The sequence below is a fragment of the Chlamydotis macqueenii genome, chromosome 27 (genome assembly GCF_036417535.1).
Source record: "Chlamydotis macqueenii isolate bChlMac1 chromosome 27, bChlMac1.mat, whole genome shotgun sequence".
Classification (NCBI taxonomy): domain Eukaryota; kingdom Metazoa; phylum Chordata; class Aves; order Otidiformes; family Otididae; genus Chlamydotis; species Chlamydotis macqueenii.
Window position 1 is genome coordinate 2,416,823 of NC_141582.1, and position 19,644 is coordinate 2,436,466.

Genomic DNA, 19,644 nt, shown 5'->3' on the forward strand with positions numbered 1-19,644 from the left:
CCCCGTCCACACCTCACACCGGGATGGGGATGGCCCCCCATGAAAACCAGGCACCAGGACAAGGGCAGCCCCTTCCCCAGCTCACCTCTTCCCACGATGTAACCCGGTAAAAGCCAAGTTTTATGAATTTTTTTTTTTTTTTTTTAATCCTTAAAAAAAAAAAAAAGAAAAAAATGTTTCTGCAGTGAAAAACAAGCCATGACGAACAGCTGCTGGAAAGCAGCCCAGGGCACAGCCCGGGTCCCAGCAACTCTGGGAAAGCTGGGTCAGGGGTCTGCAACTGGGTGCCCCAAGCAGCCCCCTGCACTCTGCGTGTCCCCCCCTAGTTGCTCAGTCTGGGGTGTATCTGCACCCACCCATGTGAGCGGGGGTCTCCAGGGGGGCTGGGGTGCTGCTGGTGTGACCGTTTGGACCGGACCCGCGTTGAGGACAGAGCCAGTGACTCATGAGGTTGCAACTGGGAAATTTGTGCCCAAAACCCAAGGTGCTGGGACAGGCGAGAGGGCAGCGAGCCGAGACCCCCAGCCCTTGTGCCAGAGAAACCAGAAACCCACAAACGGAGAGTTTATATGTGTGTGTGTATATATATATCTCTATATAAAAAAAATAGATGTGCGTAGTCGTAGCGTTGATACTGATGGTTAAAATCCAGGATACCAGGCTGCTCCTGCACGATCCACGTGCTGCCGAGAGATGCCCGGGCCGGCAGGTACGTCTGCGGGGCGGGAGCTGCCCCGGGGGCTGCTGCGGCGTTGGTCACATCGCAGACTTCATCTCCCACTCCTGGAGAGGGGCCGAGACGAGCGGTCACCCCCTCAGCATCCCCGTGCCACGCGTGGTACCCAGCCCACCTTCGCCCCGCCGGTACCTTTCTCTTCTGCAGCACTTTTCCCTTCTCCACGATGACCGGGGAGGGAGATGGTTTCAGGGCGCTCTTGGCCGACGCCGTGCGCTTCAACAGCGGTGCGAGGAATGAGCCCTGCTGGAAAAACGGGGAGAGGGTGATGCCTTCCCTCTCAAACCCTTCATGGGCCCTGCAGCCTGTCCCCGGTGTGCCCCCCACCTCGGAGGCAGCCGAGCTGGCGGTGGCCGCGATGTGGCCCTTCAGCGACTTGCCGATGGCCAGCAAGTTCATCTCGGAGCCGGCTTTCAGCCTGCCTTTCACGCGGCAGGCCCTCTCCAGTTGCCCCACCTTCTCCTCCAGTTTGGGGAAGGCTCTCTTTCCTGCAAGGACAGAGGGGACACTGCCAAGCCCGGGTGCCAAGGGCCAGGCAGCCCCCGGCACAGGGGCAGAGCCCCTCTGCGGTCTTACCGATGAAGATATCCAGCCCATCCCGAGCTCCTTTCCTCTCAGGCAGCGTCAGGGTGCGCTGGGATCGGGAGAGATCCCTGCTCCGGAGCTCAGGGCTCACCTCTGCCCGCTGCGGGCTGGTGGCCCTGCCCCGGAGAGCCGCGGCCGACGCTGGAGAGGAAGGATGCTGAGAAGGGCACCATGGCCTTCATCCCAACATGTGGGGCTGGGGTACACGGGGGGACCCCACTGCTCCCTAGGATGCAGAATCCAGCCCCTGCTCACCTGCCTGCGAGGGCAGGGCGTTGCCGCAGGCAGCGGTGGGCAGTGCGGACACGGGTCTCCTGCGCTGCCCTTGCACGGCTCGGTCCAGGCTCTGCTGCTGCGGAAGGAAGCCCGTGGGCAAGCGGCCACGGTGGGAGCCAGTCCCCCTCGCCCTGGGGCTCGTGTGGAAGGGCTGAGGGGCGTCGGAGGGGGTTACCAGCTGCTGCAGCCGCTCCGTGTTGGAGTAGAGGTGTTTGGGGGTCTCAGCTGGTGGGAGCTGCCCGAAAGGGTCATCCATGTAGGTGTTGGGGGTCGGGACACGGCGCAGCAGCAGCCCACTGCAAGCAGGAATGGGGGTCCCGTCACTGGAGGAGGAAGGCTGGGATCGGCCATGCTCTGGCCAGGGTGTCCTTACCCCGCGGCAGGGCAGCTGCCGGCATCGCCCAGCCTGGGGGTCTCGGCGCGGGAGCTGTCGCCGGCCGGCTCCCCTCCTCCCCTGGCCCGCAGGGTCTTCAGCCAGGCTTCCCGCTCCTCATCCGAACGGGTCTGGTGTGGGGCAGAGGGTCCAGCCTCAGCGGGTCCCCCCCAAGTGAGGGGTTTGGGGGGTTGTGGGGGTGCCGGGGAGGTTGCTCACCTGCAGCAGGGCGAGCTCCCGGCCTCGCTGAGCGATGCGAATGCGAAGATGCTGGGGGGAACCAGCGGCCGCCCCCGGGGACACCTCGCAGCCCTCCAGCCGCAGGGCGCAGACGGGGCGCTGAGTGCTGCCCGGCTCGGGGAACATGCGCAGGGCTCCCCGCCGCACCGCGCACCACAGCCGCTGCCACCGCCCGCGCAGCCGCACCGCCAGGAAACCTGCGGGACCCCCGTCAGCGGTGGCATGAGGTGCGGGGACACCCCCTCGCCCCGTCCCCACGCACCGCACCTCCTTTGGCATCCTCTCCGGGCTGCGGGCTGCGGGCAGGGCTCTGCTGGGAGAAATCCTTCTCCTCCTCCTCACCGCGCTGGGGCCTGGCAGCCTGCGAACAGAGATCCAGAGAGCCCCTTCCCCTGCAGCTTTTAACCCCCCTGCACCCTGACCCCCACCCCACGGCAAAGCATCACCCAAGGGGGACAGCGGCAGGGGGAATCGGGGCATCTTCTTGTCATGCTTGGGGGTCCCGGGGGAGGACAAGCGGCTCACCCTGCCCAACCTCGAGGAGGGGGACGCTGGGATGCCAACGGCTGCCAGCCCGCTCGGGGCATCGCTGCTGACCTCCTCGATCACCTGCCAAGGAAGAGGGAAGCGCTGCATCCCTGGGCTCCCGCTCCCCCATCTAACGGGGCTCCAGGCACCCCTGGGGACTGGGGACAGAGGGGTTCTCCAGACCGCCATCCCCAGCCACCTCGGGAGCACCCCAGCAGGGCTGTGCCCCCCGTTTTCTCCCCGCCCACCCCTCCCTCCTGCCCACGCAGAGCTCTGCCAGGCTGCAACACCTCCAAACCTTCCTCCAGTCCTCAGCCTGCTGCCGGCTCTGGAAGCCGATGACCAGCGCCTCGCCCGCCGTCCCCGTCACCTTCAAGGCGTGCGGCATCTTCTTGCCACGCTTGGCTTTGTAGGCGACGCGGCAGCCTCGCAGGTCCAGCTCCAGCGCCGGCTGCAGGTCGGCGGCGCACCCGAAACACTGCGGGGGCACGGGGGGGTCAGCAGAGCTAGGGGACCCCGCCCCCACCCTCTATCCGTCCTCCTCCGGCCTCTCACCAGCAGCACGTGCTCCCGGATGATGAAGAGCTGCTTCGTCCACTGCCCCAGCCAGCGCTTCCTCCAGAGGAAGCCGCAGAGCTGCGCCTCGGGGCGGCCGGGGGGCTCGGCGCCGAGGCCGGCGGCCGGGGGTCGCCGCAGGTAGTGGGCACGGTCCGTCACGCCATCCTCATCCTCGTCGTAGGACTCGTAGTGGCTGCTGTCGGTGTCGGTGCCACCTGAGAGCCAGGACGGAGTCAGGGTGCTGGGTGCACGAGGGTGCTGGGGGGGGGGGGCGTGGTGGGATGCTCACCGGAGCCGGAGCATCTGCCGCGGTCAAGGGGTTCGGCATCCTCATAGGAGTCATCGGGTGGTGGGGATGGTGAGGCGCCCGGCACCTTGCTCTGGGGAGAGAAGGGGTGCTCCGAAAGCGCTGCCCCCCGGGTTGAACCTCGCAGGGTCCCTGAGGGGCTGCTGGGGGGCTCTGCCTGGAGCCGGCAGGCAGCACCGGAACCTTTCCAGCCTGGCTGGTCCCCTGTGCAAGCGAGGAGCAGTGCCGGGATGGCTGCTGGGTCCCATTCTCACAGCCCCCCAGGCATTCCCGCAGCCCCCCAACCCCTCCGCTGCCCACCCTTACCCCTCCGTGCAGGCTCAGGGTGCTGGGTGGGGGGCACTCGCGGGCTCTCCCTCCCGTTGCATCCGCCGTCCTGGTTCCTTAGGGGGGGAAGAGCAGGACTGGCAGCTGTGTGCCGGGTCCGGAGCATCCCCAGAGCCGCCGGTGGAAACGGGGTGTGGGTCAGGGTGTGCGACTCACCCTGCGGGGTCCCCGGGGAAGGCGAGAGGCAACGCATGATCATGTACTCTGCATCCTCTGCTGCGGGGGGAGCACCCAGTCACAGCCCCGCTCCTGGCCCCGTCCCCGCGCTGCCCACCGGGCTCTGACCGCGGTCCCCCCCACCCGCAGACCCACGCTCACACGGGGGGCTCTGTAGTCGGGAGAGGAGATCGGCCACCGATTTTTTCTTGGCCCGAGCCGCCGCGCTGAGGCTTTCCCGGTCCAGGATGAGCAGGAAGGATCGCAGGTCCGACAGCAGCTTGTCCAGGTCTGTGGGGACAGGGACAGGGACAGGGATGTGCCATCACACCGTGTAGAGGAGGATGAGGGCAGGGCTGGCAGGGGGTCTCTGATGGCGGGCAAAGAAACGTGGGGGTTACGTGCCCCGTGCCCCCGCTCCCGGCACCTGCCCCGGCTCCGCACAATCCCGCTATTGATGGGCCTGGAGTGCCGGGTGAGGATGAGGAGGGGGGACGGGGACCTGAGGTGCTGAAGGCTCCTCTGTGTGTGCTCACAGAGCGGGTTTGTTCCCGGTTGGGCGAAGGGAGCCATGGCCGGGGGCTGCGTCGGGCAGCCCAACGCACTGCTCCTCTGTGCCATGGAGGAGGAGGAGGAGGAGGCATGGCGCATGGGAGCAGCGGATGAAGGCTGCTCCAGGCACACCGAAAATGCTGAGCATTCACCCGCTGCCTGCTCCGAGGGCAGGGACCGGGGTCGGGGCTCAGCGCCAGCCGGGGACCCCGACCCTGCTGTGCCAAGGAGAAGGGACGGAGCAGGACAAGGAGCTGCTTTGTGCCTCCTCGCCTGGCTGGGGAAGCCAGGAATCCCACGCCCTGCGTGGCGGGATGCTACGGCACTGCCTCCGCCCCGTCACCCCCGAGATGGGGGAGACCGCGGCGGTGGAGCAGGCAGATGCCCCCCGATCCAGCCATGCATCTCCAGGGGGTTTGCATCGCTCTGCTCCGGCTGCTCTGAGCTTTCCTCCTTGCTCCTGGCTGGGATGAAAACCCACTGTCGAAACCCACTCCCTCCTGGCATGTCACTCCACTCGGCTCCCGGCCTCCTGCCCTCGCCATCCCCCTGCCATTTCCCAGCTGGAAGAGGGACAACCCCAGTGAAGCTGCTGCTGGGCTGCTGCCCTGGTGACACCCTGTAATGCTCCGGGTGACCCCAGTATCCCTCTGCCCTGCCACATGCCTGCATCCTGCTCCACTCCGGGCTGGCGGGGATGCCACACAGCCCCAAAGGCAGGGGCAGCCCCCAGGGAGGCGAGAGTGTGTGGGGGAAAGGAGCCCACCAGTCCCACGTGTGTCGCAGGGGACGTGGGTGAAGCCCCTGCAGAGATGCTGGCATGGGGGGAGCACTATCCCCCTCCCCGGCGTCCCCGGATGGGGAGCACACACCCCTGCCCGGAGGGAGAGGAAACATCTGGCAGGGCAGCGAGGCTGAGCAATGCCGGAGCTGGGCCCAAACATCTGGATTTCCCTGGAAACTGGGAAAGGGAAAGGGGGGATCAGCTCCCTGGAGGGGCTGGCGGGGTGGGCTGGGGCAGGGGCCGGCCGAAGGGACCTGCGGACAGATGGCAAGCGTCGGGGTGACGAGGACTGTCCCCCGTGCCCGTTGTGCCTGGCTCTCCCTCTCCCTCCCTTTCTCCTCTCCTCCGCCCAGGCCGAATTCCTGGGCAATGACATCTCCGTCCACTCGTCCCCCCCCGCATCCTCCCCCTGCACTGCCCCCCGGCAGACCCCGATACCCTTGGTGGGGCAGGGGACCCGTGCCCCACGGTGCCCGGCCGTGCCCGCAGCCCGGTGCGGAGAGGGCAGGGGCTGCCCTCACCCGTGAGCCCGCGCCAGCTGCCTGCGGCCGGGGGCCAAGGGAAGGCAGCCGAGATGAAAAACAGCTGCCTGGCTCCCCGGGGCGGGAGGAAAACGCCCCCCAAAACACACAACCGCCTCCTAGCAAAGAGCCCTGCTCTTTCGGGACGTGGCCCAGCGCGATGGCATCCTCATCCTCGGAGGAGGAAGGAGAGGGATGCCCAAGGGATGCCAGGGGAGCGCACCATCCCTGGGTGATGCCAGCACCCGGGCGATTCCGGGCTGGCACCTCTGCCCCACGGCCACGTGCGTTTTTCTCCATGCAACGAGGTGCAAGAGATGCCCCGGGCTCAGCCCCGCGGGGTGCGGGGTGGGGGGGGAGCAGCGGCTCAGGGGCACCCCAGGACCCCGCTCCGGCGCTCGGGGCGGCTCTCGCCCAGCGCAGGATGACTCAGAGGAGGAGGCCGGAGGCCGTCCTGAGCCCGGAGCTGCTGCTGACCGCCGAGCGACCGGTCACTGTGGGGAGGCCCTGGGCAACGGCTCGAAGCCCGGGGACCCCCAAATTGCCCCAGGGAGGGTGCTGGAAGAAGCGTCCCGCACCCTGCCATGGCACCCTGCCATGTTCAGGGGCACCCGAGTGCCCGTCCCTGCTCTGACACCCACGCCTTGCCCCCCTGCACCCCTTCCCTCCCTACAGCCCCACACACCCTCCCACTGCCCCGGCCCCACGCTCTGCAACCCCCCTTTTTTCCCTTCCACCCCCCCCCCCCCTTCGCACGCATCCACCCCGCACCCCCTTTACACGCACCCACCGCCGTGGGCACCCCTGCTCCACCCCACGCACACCCCCTACCCACTCTTCACCCCCCCCCACCCCCGCCCCGTACCTCTCTGCCGGGCCATGGTGCGGGCGCGCTCACATCGCGACGGAACCGGTCCCGGGACCGGTACCAGGACCGGGGGGCAACGCCGTCCCCGGTCCGGTTGGGTTCGCCCCCGCCCTGCGGGCCCCCAGCACAGCCCGACCGGGGCGGGAGGAAGGCGGGGAAGGGCTCCGCATCCTCCTCGGATCACCATCGCCATCTGCAGGGACCCGGGGCCGGGGGCGGGGGGATGGATTTGGGAGGGGGATGAAGCAAAGCAGCGGAGCCAGGCGGGTTAAAGCCATTTCACCTTTAATTGTAAGCAAAAAAACCACTCTCACGCGGATTCTCCGACACCAGCAAATAAAATAAACTCTAACAAAACAAGAGAAAGTGAATCACTGTAGTCCAGTCAGAAAACAACCCATAATTATATATATATATTTATAGATACGTCGTTTGTAGCAGTGAAAGGCAAGTATGGGCCAGTGATTTCCCAATAAATTACATTCTTTACATCCCAACAAGGTCTAGCGGCTGGAAAGTGGCTGGAAAACAGAAACCGGGGAGCGTGGGGGGCCAGGGGTGCAAAGGCAGAGGGATCCTGCCCGAAAATCGTGTGCCTGAAGAGGGGGTGGGAGAGGTGTGAGAAGGGAAGGTGCTGCCCGGTGCTGAGCCCCGCTCCGTCCTGCCCGGCCGCATCGCCCCGTTTCGTCGCCTCGGTGCGTCCCCGATGCGTCACCCCGCTGCGGGTGCATCTGCAGTTCAAAATGCGGCAGGAGCTGCCCCGGGGTCCCACCGGGACCCCCACTCCGCCACCCATCCCACAGTGCTCTGAACTTGCCGGCATCCCAGCCGTGCCCCTCGCCAGCCCGGTGCCCGGCAGGTTTTGGCAGTGAACGTGTCCCTGCGGTCCTGGCTGCAGCGGCTGGCGCAGGAGGGACCCGGGGGGGATGTTAAAAGGGGGGCTGGAGGGGGGCAAGGTGGGGTGCAGGCCTGGCTTTGCTGGGAGCACATCGGTCTGGCAGTGAGTTGGCCTCCAGGCTCTGCCCAAATCTTGGGGTGAGGGTGTCGGGGAGCAGAGGGACACCGTGGGGGGCAGAGGGGCACCCCGAGTTGGGGGGGCCGAAGGCAGCCAACCCCAGGGAGAAGGGAAGCCGCCCCGCTGCCCACACGCCGGCGCCAGCATGCTGCCGGCCGGCCGAAATCAGAGCCAGGCGCTGCCCCTGCCAGCGTGCCCGGGGCAGGGACAGGGGGGCACAAAGCACAGAGACCCCCCCACATCTCCCCTCCCGGCTGAACCGTGCCTGCTCCACGTCTGCCCCCAGCCCCATCGTCCCGCTGCGAGCCAGGCGGCGGGGGCAGGTTTGAGCCCCCCCTGCCCCGAGCCCTTTTGTCGCAGGAGGAGCGAGGTGGGGGGCAGAGCCGGGGGGGCTGGGGGAGAGGGGAAGGGGGGATCCTAGTAAAAACCGGCTGAGAGCCCTAAAGCGGTTACACGGCGCGACACGGACTGAGCTCGGGGCCGAGGAGGGCTCAGAAGAGGAAGGCTTTCTTCTTCAGCTCGTTGCGCTTCCAGAGGGCCAGCTTGCTGAACTCCTCGGGGGGCATCTCGAAAACCCGCAGGAAATCCTCGGGGGAGAGGTGGCGCTGCGGAGTGGGGGAACAGGAGGGTGATGGGGTGCCGGGTACCCCCCTACCTCCGCATCCCACCCCCCGACCCCGGTTTGGCCCCCTACCTCCAGCCTGGTCCTGTCCACGCCGGGCGGCAGCTTCACGCGGCCTCGGTTCGTCACCATCAGCATTTCGTAGGGGTAGATCTGCAGGGGGTTGGGGGGGGCGAGGCTGTAAGACCCTCTCCGCAGCCCCCCTCATCCCCGCCCAACCCCCCCAGCCCCCAGCCCCTCTCACCTTTTGCTCCAGCATGCTGGGCAGGGAATTGCCTCTGTCCATGCGTCCACGCTGGCCGTTCTGGGAGGACAAAGCCCAGCGTCAGCCGTGGTGACCCCCACCCCCCCAAAAGGGCTGCCCTCTCCCACCTGAACAAAGGTGATGGGACTGGCACACCCTCCTCCCCCTCCCCACCTCCAGCTCTCCCCTCCAGGACCCATCACAGGGGTGGCCCTGGTGTCTGTGTCCCCCCTCCCTGGTGTCCGTGTCCCCCCTCCCCGGCATACATCACCCTCTCGTTGGGTCTCCTCACCGGCAGCCGGACGAGCGCTTACCTGCAGGCCTGGAAAACAGAGAGGAGCAGGACTCAGCCCCGGGGACCCCTCGCTGCGTCCCCCCACCACCCTCCCCCAGGCCCAGGAGATGGTTTCCCACCCTCTGCTGAGCCCAGGCTTCCATCCCAGCATCCCCCATCCCTCGGGACACCCTTGCATCCCCCGGGACATCACGAGGGATGCTGATGCTCACCCGGACTGCCCTTCTCACTGCCTGCCGAGCTGAACTCTGCCGACTGCAGCTGCGAGGGGACGAGGGGAACAGCATCAGAGCAGGGACCACCCCCCAAAAACCCCCTGGGAGGCCACGCGGCTGCCTGCCCACTCACCCGGGTGAGGGTGCTCCGGCCGGAGGCGGGCAGCGAGGAGCTCTTGTAGCTCCCCATGTGCAGAGCTACGAGAGAGCAGGAGAGAGTCAGGGGGTGCCGGCAGACAGAGCCGCCGCCTAGGGATGGGGAGGGACGGGATGCGGGAAGAGCATCCCACGTACACGTATGGAAAGGTGTCCGGTCTGGCAGCGAGCGGGTTTTTCTCCGAATAGGGAGAGATTTCTCCATTTCCTCCTTCAGGATCAGCTTCCCGAGGTTGGAGGTGACCTGGGGGCGAAGGGACACGGGCAGGGGGTTGGTTCCAGCACACCCCCAGCCGCTCGCAGGGTGCCCGCCCACCTGCTCTGCCCCTCACCTTGCTCAGCTCCTGCCTCTGGAGCTCACGTAGGTTCTTCATCTCCTCTGTCAGGTCCTCTTCCTCCTCCTCCCCTCTCTTGGAGGCCATCCGCCTCCTCCACTCCGTCTCTGGGGGAGAAAAGGGGACATTGTGTCCATCCCCAGCACTCCTATGGGGCGTCTGGGGGGAGATAAACCCCCTGGCGCAGCCCACCCCCTCCCCTCGCCTACCCACGACGGCCAGGGACGGGGGGCACGGCCAGTAGTCGGTCTCGATCTTGGCGGGCTGGTTGGGGTCGGGGGGCTGCGCCGCCGGGAACTTGGAGGATTCGATGATCAGGTCCTCTATGAGATGCTTCCCGTGGTGGGCGCCGGGATGGTGGTCTGTGGGGTGCGGGGGGGGGGGGTGAGACAGCGCCCTGGGGTGCCCCTTCCCGTGGGATGGACACCCCCCCTCACCTTTCTGCCTGTAGATCGGAGGCTTCTTGTATATGTTGAGCTCTGTCGTGTCGGTCTCTGCACGGAAAAAGGGAGTTGGGGGGCTGGGAAAGGTGTTTGTGCAGACCCGCTGCCCGGACCCCCATGGTGGGTCTGTACTTGGGGTCGGGGGGGGCCCTGAGGGGGGGGTCACGGTGCCGGGGGAGAGTACCGGGTCGATGGAAGTGCTGCACGCTGCTGCGGGCCGAGCTGCTGCTCTGGCGAGAGGTGGGCTGCGGGGTGCTGCCGGGGGTCCGGCTCTCCAGCCATTCCCGGATGACCTGCGGGCAGCGAGACCCCGGCAATTGGGCATCACCGCCCTCCTCCTCTCCTCCTCCTCCTCAGAGCCCCCGTGTGCATCCCAGAGCTGGGGCGAGCGGCATCGCTACTCACCTCCGGAGACGGGGGAGGAGAGATGGATTTGGGAGACAGTGAGCGCTGCAGAAGGCAAGAAGGGATTTATTCCGGTAGCCCCACAGAACCATCCGTCCAGGGGGGCTCCCAAAATCAACCAGGGGACGTGGGTGGCCCAAGGGGACCCTCACCTCTCTGCTCCGCGGCAGCTCCACATGCTCCATGAGCGAGTAGGTGAAGTGGGGTTCGTAGATCATCAGGTCGGGGCGCTCGATGTCCAGGATCGCTTTGTCCTTGGGGATGGCGGCCAGGTCCTTGTAGCCCAGAACCTCGTTGTCCATTTTGGCCTGGAAGGAAGGGAAAACACCTTCGGTTTTGGGTGTAAAAAGGGAATATTGGGTAATGGGGAGTGTTGGCCCTGCCGGGGTGGTGGAGGGGGTTTGGGGAGGCACAAAGCCACCTCTTACCACGATGCTGGAGGGCGATCCGGGGACGCTGGACCCACGGGAGGAACAGACGCTCCCAGGGGAGGTCAGCGGTTGCTGGGGGGAAAATGGGAGATTTTAGCAAACATCGTCCCCGGCACAGCCAGGGGGACACGCGGAAGGAGCTCAGGGTCACGGTCAGGACCCCAGGGCATGGCAAGGGGGGGGGCCCGGGGACACCCCTGTGCCCCACGGACCTCAGTGCACCGGGGCAAAGCGCCCTTGGGGATGGGGTGTTTTTGGATGGGCGCTGGGGTCTGCTTTGCTCCAGCGTCGCGGTTCGGGGCAGGGGACACCCGGGAGGTGACAGTGGCCTGGCCGGGACACGTTGCCACTAGATGGTGCTGCCAGGCTGGCCTGGGAGGAGGAGGAGGAGGAGGAGGAAGGCAGGGCCCTGCTGACAGCATCCCAGGGTGACTCTGCCCATGTCCTTGGCCACCAGCCCCTGCCCTTGGCCACCAGCCCCTGCGGCCCTTCCCTAGGTGCAGGGGTCCCACGGCTCCCAGCTCCCTGCCAAGCCCCCCCAGCACCCTGCCCATTGCCCCCCCTTACCTTCTGCAGTCTTTCCATTCAGCTGTGGGCTGGAGGGGCTGTGTCAGTCACAGGGTCCTGCGTGGGGAGAGAAAAGCTTTTGGGGCACTGCCAGGGTGGGCACGGAGCACCCCGAGGTGCCCGACAGCAGGGGGCTGGGCAGAGCCCGGCTCCCCATCGCCCTCCTGCCATGGGGCTGAGCCCAGCAGCCCCCCATGCACCGGACTCTGATGCGTCACGAGGCTGGCATGTCCCCACCACCAAATATTGACGCACTGGCAGCAGGACAGGCTGGCCAGAGGATGCCATTGTCCCCCGCGATGGCAGAATGGCTCTGTGTCTGCCCCTGGGGCAGGGGAGAGGTACGGGGGCATGCCAGACCCCCACTCACCTCTGCCTCTGTGGCTCCGCATCCCTCTGGGAGCTAACGCCGGGCTGGGGCTCGGGTGCTGCCTCTGCGATGGAGACAAGAGAGGTGATGGTGGCTTGGAGGATGATGAAGGTGCGAAGCTCAGCCTTGTCCTCCTCACAGACCCCCCTGATGCCCGCAGCACCCTGCGTGCCACCCCTGCCCGTACCGGCTGCCGGCCCCGCTGCTCGGCGGCTGCTGACGAGCGCTGGCAAGCGGAGCAGAGGTAATGAAGCCCTTTGTCCCCCTGGCAGCCAGTGGCCTCGAGAAGGCTCCAGCGGCCGCGGGACGGGGCGTGCTCAGCCCCTGCCCCGCAGCCCCCGGGGGCCTGAGCCCTCCCTGTGCTTTAAACCCACAATGCCGCACACAAAGGGGAAAATTCCCCATTCTCCTCAAAATTTCTCCTTTCAGATGGGAGGGCGTGCAGGAAAAACCTCGTGCAATCCGGGCAACAACAACAACCACCCAGAGCCCTCCAGCCTTGAAGCCCACCCCCTCCACCACCACCTCTGGGGACCCCCAGCCCCGCTGCCCCCCAGCCCCACGGCTCCCAGCGTGGATGCAGAATCCATCCCTGAGGGATGCAGAGGTGGAGAAGGACCAGAGCATCCTCCAGCTGCTGACAGCCAGCCCAGTTGCGAGGTATCCCCCTTGGCTCGCTCGTCCAAGGGTCGAGCCGGGACAAGGAGGCTCTGCCAGTGGCTCCTTGCAGACCACCCTGCCACAAATAACCCCCAGTTTTGGCACTGGGAGGGTCTGCGGGACCCAGTGCCGGTGGGACGGGAACCCCCGGATCGGCACCGAGAGTGGCACAAGGCTGCATTGTCCGGGGAAGCGGCGGCCGCCTCGCGCACCCATGAGCTCACACTTTCCAGCGACAGAACCGGGGCAGCCCACCGCCTCCAGCTCGCGGCCCACCGTGGCGCAGGGGGCACGGGAGGGCTGGGGGCAGGCAGTGGGGACGCAGTGGCGGTGAGCAGATGGATGAGATAGCAAAGAGCAGGAGGCAGGGGAAGCGGCGGGAGGGTGGGTGCGGGGACGCGTGAATGCGGATGCTGAGGGCGAAGGAAAACAAGCCGGAGCCAGGGGCGCGGAGAGATGCTGTGACGGAGCCGAAGGGCTGGCGAGGGGTGCTGGGGCTGCACAACCAGCTTGGGCACGGTCCGCCCCCCGAGCCTGGGGACATGGGGACGCCTTATCTGGGGCAAACAGGGAGCCACCGCCCCGATGGCAGCCTCGCTCCCCATGGCAACCTCCAATCTCCCCAGCAGCCCTCGCTGGCAGGTTCCCCGCACGCTCCCTTGCTCCCAGAGATAAGGCCGGCCTGGCGCGTGTTTGGGATTTTCCTGGCCAGGAGGGCGAGGGGGAGCGGGGCGAGGTGGGGTGGGGTAACGCCGTGCCCCCCTCCCAGAGCGGGTACCCACGGCCCTTGGCCCGGAGTGGAGAGAGAAAGGCGCTGGGCAGGGATGCGTAGGAAGAGGAAGAGCGATGGAGGGAAGGATGGATGGACAGACAGACGGACCATGTGCGGGCAGGGGGCTTACCGGGCTGCAGGGGTGCCGCGCGTGCTGGGGGGAGGCCGTGGGGAGGGCCGCCGCTGCGGCGGGAAGAGGCCAGTTCCCTCCTCCCCACCCCGAGGAAATCCGGATTTGATTTTTCGCAGCCGCCAAAGCCATCAAGCTGCCGGCAGCCGGGCGGGGGGCCAGGCTGCACAAACCCCCTCGCTTTGGGGGGAGCAGGCAGGGACGCCCTCAGCCTTCCTCCCCTCACCCTCCTCCTCCTCCTCACCGCCTGCCCTGCCCTTGCCGTGGAGCTGGGCACGGGCACCCTGCAGCTCCCGCAGCTGCCCCGGCTCCTCGCCAGCGGCGGATGAGGGGGGAACACGACGGGGTCACAAGTTCCCCGAACAGACGGTTCCCGCCAGCCCTGGGAACGGCGTCCGGCACTTTCCAGCCCAGCCCCGGCCTCCGCCTCCTCCTCCTCCTCCTGCCACAGACCCCGAACAAACACGGCACGGGAGAGGCAGCGAGCATCCTCCCGGCCTGGCCGGGGGGAAACTGAGGCACCGCCGCACAGTGTGGGCCCCACCAGCAACTCGATCGCAGCGGGGCCGAGGCGGCGGGGAGCACGTGGGTCCCCGACCCGCGTCTCACCGGTGTCCGGTTCCTCCTTTGTCCTGTTTCTCGTCCTTTCCCTCCCCACTGGAGCATCGCCCGGCGACCCTTCGGCTATTGACAGCCCATCGCTTCCGTGCCGCTGCACCCTGCCCAGGGGACGCCTCGGTGGCCTTAAAAGCCACCGGCTGCCAGCGCCTGGCCCCTGGGATTTTTCCATCCCCTGGGGCGGAGGGTGCACCCTGTCCATCTCCCCTCCCGCAGACACAGGGCTGCTCCGTGCCTCAGTTTCCCTGCCTGGGGAGGGGGATAGCAGCAATCTGCCCGGCCCATCCTGGAGAGGTTGGAGATGAAGGGGGCATTTCCACCTCCTCCGGCTGCTCCGTTCCTCCCATCCGAGGGATCTGGGCCAACCCAACTGCTCTGCTGGCCACCAGCCCTGCCGGGAGGCTCCGAGCCCCCCCGGGTTTAGAGTGGGGATGCCCAGCCCTCTGAATGGGGGGATCCGATCCTGGCCCCCCTGCCCTATACGGCCTTGACGGCCACGCTGCTGCCCAAAGCAGGCAGCGGCTCACGTGGCACGTAATCTGGGATTAAAATGGGATTAGCCTGCTCATCCCACACGCAGAGGGGCCGGGAGGGACCTGCCAGGGGTCTGCGTGGAGGACGCATCTCTTCGGGGCTCCTGGCATGGGTCTGGGGATGACCCTGGACCCCGAGGAGCCCCCAGTTCTACAGGCCCCGGGCGCAGCATCAGGGGATGCCCTGTGTTGAGCACCCCGGGGTGGCAGGTCCCCGGGTACCCCGATGCCACACACGGGGCCGCCGCAGCGAGGCACCTGCCTGGGGGGACACTGGGCAGGGGGATGTGGCCGGGGGCTCCCCAGAGCCCAGGTGGCAGCTGGTGGCCCAGGTCTTCTCGGGAGAGGCTGGGCTTAGCCCAGGCTGACCACCAGCCCCACACGCCCACGGCCAAGAGCTGACCCCCCCTGTGGGAGATGCCCCCCTCCACGGCCAAGAGCTGGGGGGGCTGAGCTTTGCACCCCAGTTTTCCCCTCCCAGGTAACTCCCCAATGTCCCGGGGGTTGGGCAGTGGGAGTTTGGCCCCCTCCATGCCTTGTCAGTGGGGCTGGGTGTGGCCAGGAGAAAGGGGCGGTGGAGGAGGGGCTCCAAAATCCCATGCCCATGGCAAGACCCCGATTGCCACAGCCTCACCATGCTGCACGCAAACCCCGTCACAGCCCGCGCCCGGGGTGATGGGAACGGGGCTGAGACTTCACAAACTCACTCCACAAATGGGGCTGGGAATGGCCTCCTCCCTGGGGACACAGGGTGTGGATAGCAACGTCCGTAGGGAAGGAGGGCAGGCGACGTCGCTGCTGGGAGGGGGTGTCCCGGGGAGGGGTGTGGGGTGAAGTGGGGGTGCTGGGAGAGCTGCGCTGCCAGGGAGGGGACACGGGTGGGGGCCCGAGGAGGGGTACATCCTCCCGCGATGGAGTCTGTGTCCCCGCCTTGGGTCACCGCCCTCCCTGTCCCCACGGCCCCCCCACGGCAAGGACAGCTGCCTTTGCAGTGCCGGGCGTGGAGGTGGGGGGGGACACGGCAGAAGCCGAGGGACGAGACGTGGGGCTGTCTCCAGCCCCCCCACCCCCCGAGAACGGGGGCTACGCAGAGCCGGGGGAGGGGGAGCGACGGCACCGGGACGGCGACGGGAGAGCAAAGCGCGGCCGATGCCGAGACCCCGATGAACCGGCCCACCCACACCCCCCTGGCCGTGGGTCCCCCACCCGTGGCCACCTCCCTCCTCCCCACCGAACGTCGGGGACGCGGCCACTCACCTAGGGACGGGGACACCGCATGCCTCCAGCCGTGGGGATCTAGAGGGGGACGAGGGGGGCACCCCTGGCCTCCTCCGCTCGCTTTGGCTACCAAATTACCCCGTGGGCTGCTGGCCCCGCTGCCCCGGCTGCGGCCGAGCCACCGGCGACGCGCTTGCTGCTGCGGCGCGCATCCGAGAGCGTGACAGCGGGGCGCGGGCGTGCGGGCGGGTGCGTGCGGGCGTGCGAGCCTATCTCCCAAACCCAGCACCCCCGGGGCTGTGCCGCCCGCCGCACCGATAAACCCGCTGCGGGGGTGCCGGGCTGGGGCGCGCGTGGGTGAGTGGGTGCGTGGGTGGGTGCGTGGGTGGGTGGGTGCGTGGGTGCCGCTCGCCTCTCCCCACCTCGGCTGTGCTGGCTCGGTCTCTTTCCGAACAAGAGGAGAATTAGCCGGCATCATGACGAAGCAGTATTGGCTCCCGCCGCTTCCCCGGCACAAAGAGGGAGGAAAACATCCACAAACCCGGCCTGCCGCACAGAGCCCGGCCCGTACCGGGGGTCCCCAGCACCCCCCTCCTCCAGCCCCCCCCGCAAACAGCATCCCCTGCGCCCCCCACCACACCCAGGCTGGGGTGTTGGCATCCCCGAGGCGGGGGGGGGGGGGTGGGGGGGGCTGAGCACCCCACTGCGCGTGGGGTGGGCTGGGCTGCAGGATGGATGGTCGGTAGTGGGCGAGGATGACACCCCCAATCCGGCGCAGATCCCAGTCTGGGGCTGGGGGGGGGTCCGAGAGCGGCACCCATCCCTCACTGCACTGGGAGGGGAAACGGCAGGAATTTCCATCTCCGGAGCCAACGGAGCCCAGCAACAGCCTGGGAGGTGTCGAGCATCTGCTAAAAACCAAACCCTGACCTCTGCAAACGCTGCCCTGTCCCGGGAAGAGCCCCCCCATCTCAAACCCCCAGATCCTGGGGGGCCGCAGTGCAGCCCCTGGGCTGGGCTAGAGCAGGGAGGCTGTGGCCACCCTCGGAGCCCCTTGGCACATGGGCTTGGCCCAGAACCCATTGACTGGTGAGGGACTGGTACCACGGCTGGACCCCCCCCCCGGGGGTGGCGGGGCTGCGTTGGTGCCGCAGCACCGGGAGCCGGTGTCTATTCCGGGCTCTGTGTGGGAGAGAGCTGCCTGGTGACAGCAGCTCCGTTTCTGGATCCTCTCCCCGGCGCCGCACTCGATGCTGTTTGCTGCCTCAGTTTCCCTCCTGGCTCAAGCGAGGGCTACCGGAACCCCTGGATGCACATCTGGGGGGATGCATGCCCAGGGATGCGCATCTGGGGGGGTGCACACCCACGCCCTTTGGCGCCAGGGCCAGCCTGGCTCATTGGACCAAGAGCACCACGGCCTCGGCCCCGAGGTGCCCCCGTGCCCCGACACCGGAGGGGCTTCGCCAGCCCCAGCCGCGCCGGCCGTCCCCTGGGGCCGTGCACATGAATAATCGAGGCTGCGGCTGCCTCCTCCGTGCTAACCCAGTTTCTCAAGCATGAAGACGACTGCAGCGGCTGCTTGGCGGCTGCCACCTGCGCCTGGGGGCCGCTCGGGTGTCTGAACCGGCCACGGCGCCCGCCGTGGGCTCGGCACCCCGCACCGCGTGCCCAGGGCCTGGGGTTGCCCGGAGGGAGGAAGGAGTTTGGAAATGCGCGCACCCTGCACCGGCCGGACAGCCGGGCACCACGCGCTGGCTCTCACACCCTCGCGTGCGCCCACCGCGCCTGGACACGCTCACCGCGTCCCCCCCGCGTGCCGCCAGCCCCACAGCATCGCCCCTCATCCCGGCGATGCCCTTCAAAGCCAGACCCAGGACAAGCTGCTGCCAGCCCCCTGGCAAGGGGGGGTTCTGAGGGGGCAGGGGGTAGCAGGGCCCTACCTTCAAGCGAGCCCATGGCCTGCCGCAGGCAGCTCTGCCCGTCCGCCGGGAGCCATGCCTGCGCCGAGCATCCCCTCCCCTGCGCCGCACCGCACGTTGCTACAGCGACCGCCTCCCGCCGCAACCGGCTGGAGCCGAGCGATGGAGGATGTGCAGGAGCCGCCTTCGGCCTCGCTGAGCGATGGAGGATGTACAGGAGCATCCTTCGGCCTCGTTGCCCTGTGGGACAGGAGCGAGGAGCCTTCCCGCAGCCCCAGGGTGGGACACAGCCCCTGCATCCCTCCACGAGGCAGCTGCCCGACCCCAAATTTTCCCCTCTGCCCCATCGCAGGGCTGCTGGGTTTGCAGGGAGCATCGCCCCAGAGAAGCCCAGTGGCAGCAGCCTGCTGAGGGCTGGCCTGGATGTGTCCCATGTCCCAGGGGACACTGGCCCCTGCCCCCCCCAGTGATGGGAGGCCTCTGTCGGGACTGGGACGCTGCGGGGTACAAGGACCACGGGGCCGTGGCCGGCAGCAGGGCAGGGGGCTGTCACCCATCACCTCCGCAGTGAGGTGGTTGCTCTAGGGTCATGCCCACGCTGGCCGCGCAGCCCCCCCTGAGCATCCTAAGCCCCCCCAAGCACCCCAAGGACCCCCAGCACCCCCCAAAGCAGAGCCTTGGGAACGGCTGGGCATGCCGCGGCGGGGCGGGACATCCTCCAGTGCACTTTCTGCACAGAGGACATTCCTGTCCCCACCTCCGCCCCCCGCCCCAGGTCTCACCTCAAAAAACAAGAAAGAAGCAGTGTGAGGATTTCCCCCCCCCCCCTTTCCCCGCTCATAATTAAAAAGGACTCACCCTTCCGAGCCCTTTCTATCCCGGGAGGTCGAGAAGAAAGAGAGGGGAGGAAGGGGAAAACCCTGAAAGAAAAGAGAGGAAGGGCTTGGGAAGGAGAAGAGAAGGGGGGGCGAAAAAGGGACAGGGAAAAAATTAAAGCGGAGATTACACAAAAGGAACTCCTCTACCTTTGAAGCTAAATTGGGGAGGGGGTGGTGGGGTAGGGAGGGTCCGGACCCAGTCGGCCCCTTTCTCAAAGCCCTCTCCTTTCAAGAATGTCTCGAATTCCTGCGGAAACAAGGAGCCGGGGCTGTGGGGCCGAAGGAAACGGGGCGCGGGGGGGGGGGGGGGAATAAAATTACCCCAGCCGCTCGGCTAATTCCTGCCCACCACACCTGGGCAGGCAGCGCCGGGCGCATTGTTCAGCTGTAATTGCTGGGTGTTGCATTTCTTTTTCTGCTTTAAAGCTTCATTTAACTCAAACTGTTATAATTTTCTCCCCACCGCCCCCCCACCGGCCGTGTCCCCCCACCCCGCATTAGGCTTTGTAGGGGCTGGGTGAGCCCCGGCGAAGGGATTACCTCCTCCCCGCCGTCCGGCTGCCGCCTCCCAGGGCCTTGGCGGAGGGGAACGCAATTACGGGGAGGGTGGGCCGGCACGGGCTGGGGGCACTGAGCTGGGGGTCGGGGGGGACAGGTTGGCCGGGTACCACGCCAAGGGCAATGCCGTGTGGGGAAGCAGCCGGTACCACACCAGGTACCACACTGGGGGTGATGCCATGTGGAGAAGCAGCGGGTACCACACTGGGTACCACAGCAAGGGTGATGCCATGTGGGGAAGCAGCTGGTACCACACCAGGTAGCACACTGGGGGTGATGCCCTGTGGGGGAAGCAGCAGGTACCACATCGGGTACCACGCCGAGAGCGATGCCACGTGGAGAAGCAGCGCATACCACCCTGGGTACCATGCTGAGGGCGATGCCATATGGGGAAGCAGTGGGTACCGCACTGGGTACCACAGTGGGTACCACACCAGGCGCGATGCCAT

General features: G+C 67.3%; 2 protein-coding genes across 10 annotated transcripts; both read right to left on the reverse strand.

Annotated features, from left to right (window-relative positions):
• Positions 1-561: 561 nt before the first annotated feature.
• On the reverse strand, positions 562-6,959 carry LOC147597402 (actin filament-associated protein 1-like 2). Of its 6 annotated transcripts, none has more exons than XM_086767810.1 (18): positions 6,809-6,959; positions 5,405-5,599; positions 4,249-4,377; positions 4,087-4,146; positions 3,910-3,986; positions 3,586-3,676; positions 3,294-3,511; positions 3,037-3,216; positions 2,736-2,819; positions 2,478-2,571; positions 2,190-2,407; positions 1,971-2,101; positions 1,773-1,893; positions 1,577-1,670; positions 1,313-1,462; positions 1,064-1,224; positions 869-982; positions 562-783 (listed from the first exon to the last, which is right to left on the reverse strand). In XM_086767810.1, the coding sequence occupies exons 1-18, from the start codon at positions 6,822-6,824 to the stop codon at positions 757-759; spliced, it is 2,160 nt and encodes a 719-aa protein (XP_086623936.1). In that variant the 5' UTR covers positions 6,825-6,959; the 3' UTR covers positions 562-756. The 6 variants fall into 6 exon arrangements, with proteins under 6 accessions (XP_086623936.1, XP_086623935.1, XP_086623934.1 ...); XM_086767809.1 differs by having other exon boundaries at positions 869-979; positions 1,577-1,673; XM_086767808.1 differs by having other exon boundaries at positions 1,577-1,673.
• A 120-nt stretch (positions 6,960-7,079) lies between these two features.
• On the reverse strand, positions 7,080-17,865 carry DMTN (dematin actin binding protein). Of its 4 annotated transcripts, XM_086767817.1 has the most exons (17): positions 15,880-16,092; positions 11,910-11,973; positions 11,540-11,596; positions 10,970-11,044; positions 10,694-10,849; positions 10,542-10,586; positions 10,321-10,429; positions 10,131-10,187; positions 9,903-10,055; positions 9,691-9,800; positions 9,497-9,602; positions 9,336-9,400; positions 9,200-9,248; positions 9,007-9,014; positions 8,693-8,752; positions 8,521-8,601; positions 7,080-8,431 (listed from the first exon to the last, which is right to left on the reverse strand). In XM_086767817.1, the coding sequence occupies exons 3-17, from the start codon at positions 11,555-11,557 to the stop codon at positions 8,318-8,320; spliced, it is 1,206 nt and encodes a 401-aa protein (XP_086623943.1). In that variant the 5' UTR covers positions 11,558-11,596; positions 11,910-11,973; positions 15,880-16,092; the 3' UTR covers positions 7,080-8,317. The 4 variants fall into 4 exon arrangements, with proteins under 4 accessions (XP_086623943.1, XP_086623940.1, XP_086623941.1 ...); XM_086767814.1 differs by lacking the exons at positions 7,080-8,431; positions 8,521-8,601; positions 8,693-8,752; positions 9,007-9,014; positions 15,880-16,092 and adding an exon at positions 17,781-17,865 and having other exon boundaries at positions 9,162-9,248; XM_086767815.1 differs by lacking the exons at positions 7,080-8,431; positions 8,521-8,601; positions 8,693-8,752; positions 9,007-9,014; positions 15,880-16,092 and adding an exon at positions 13,472-13,493 and having other exon boundaries at positions 9,162-9,248.
• Between the last annotated feature and the right edge of the window lie 1,779 nt (positions 17,866-19,644).

Bases quoted from the DNA above. Each gene is read 5' to 3' on its own strand.
- LOC147597402 (XM_086767808.1), bottom strand. The intron at 3,987-4,086 runs GTGAGTCGCACA...TCCCCCCCTAAG, and splicing joins TTCCCCGGGGACCCCGCAGG to GAACCAGGACGGCGGATGCA. The intron at 3,512-3,585 runs GTGAGCATCCCA...CCTGGCTCTCAG, and splicing joins CGGCAGATGCTCCGGCTCCG to GTGGCACCGACACCGACAGC.
- DMTN (XM_086767817.1), bottom strand. The intron at 10,850-10,969 runs GTAAGAGGTGGC...CCTTCCTTCCAG, and splicing joins GATCGCCCTCCAGCATCGTG to GCCAAAATGGACAACGAGGT. The intron at 8,432-8,520 runs GTAGGGGGCCAA...CCCACTCCGCAG, and splicing joins TGGACAGGACCAGGCTGGAG to CGCCACCTCTCCCCCGAGGA.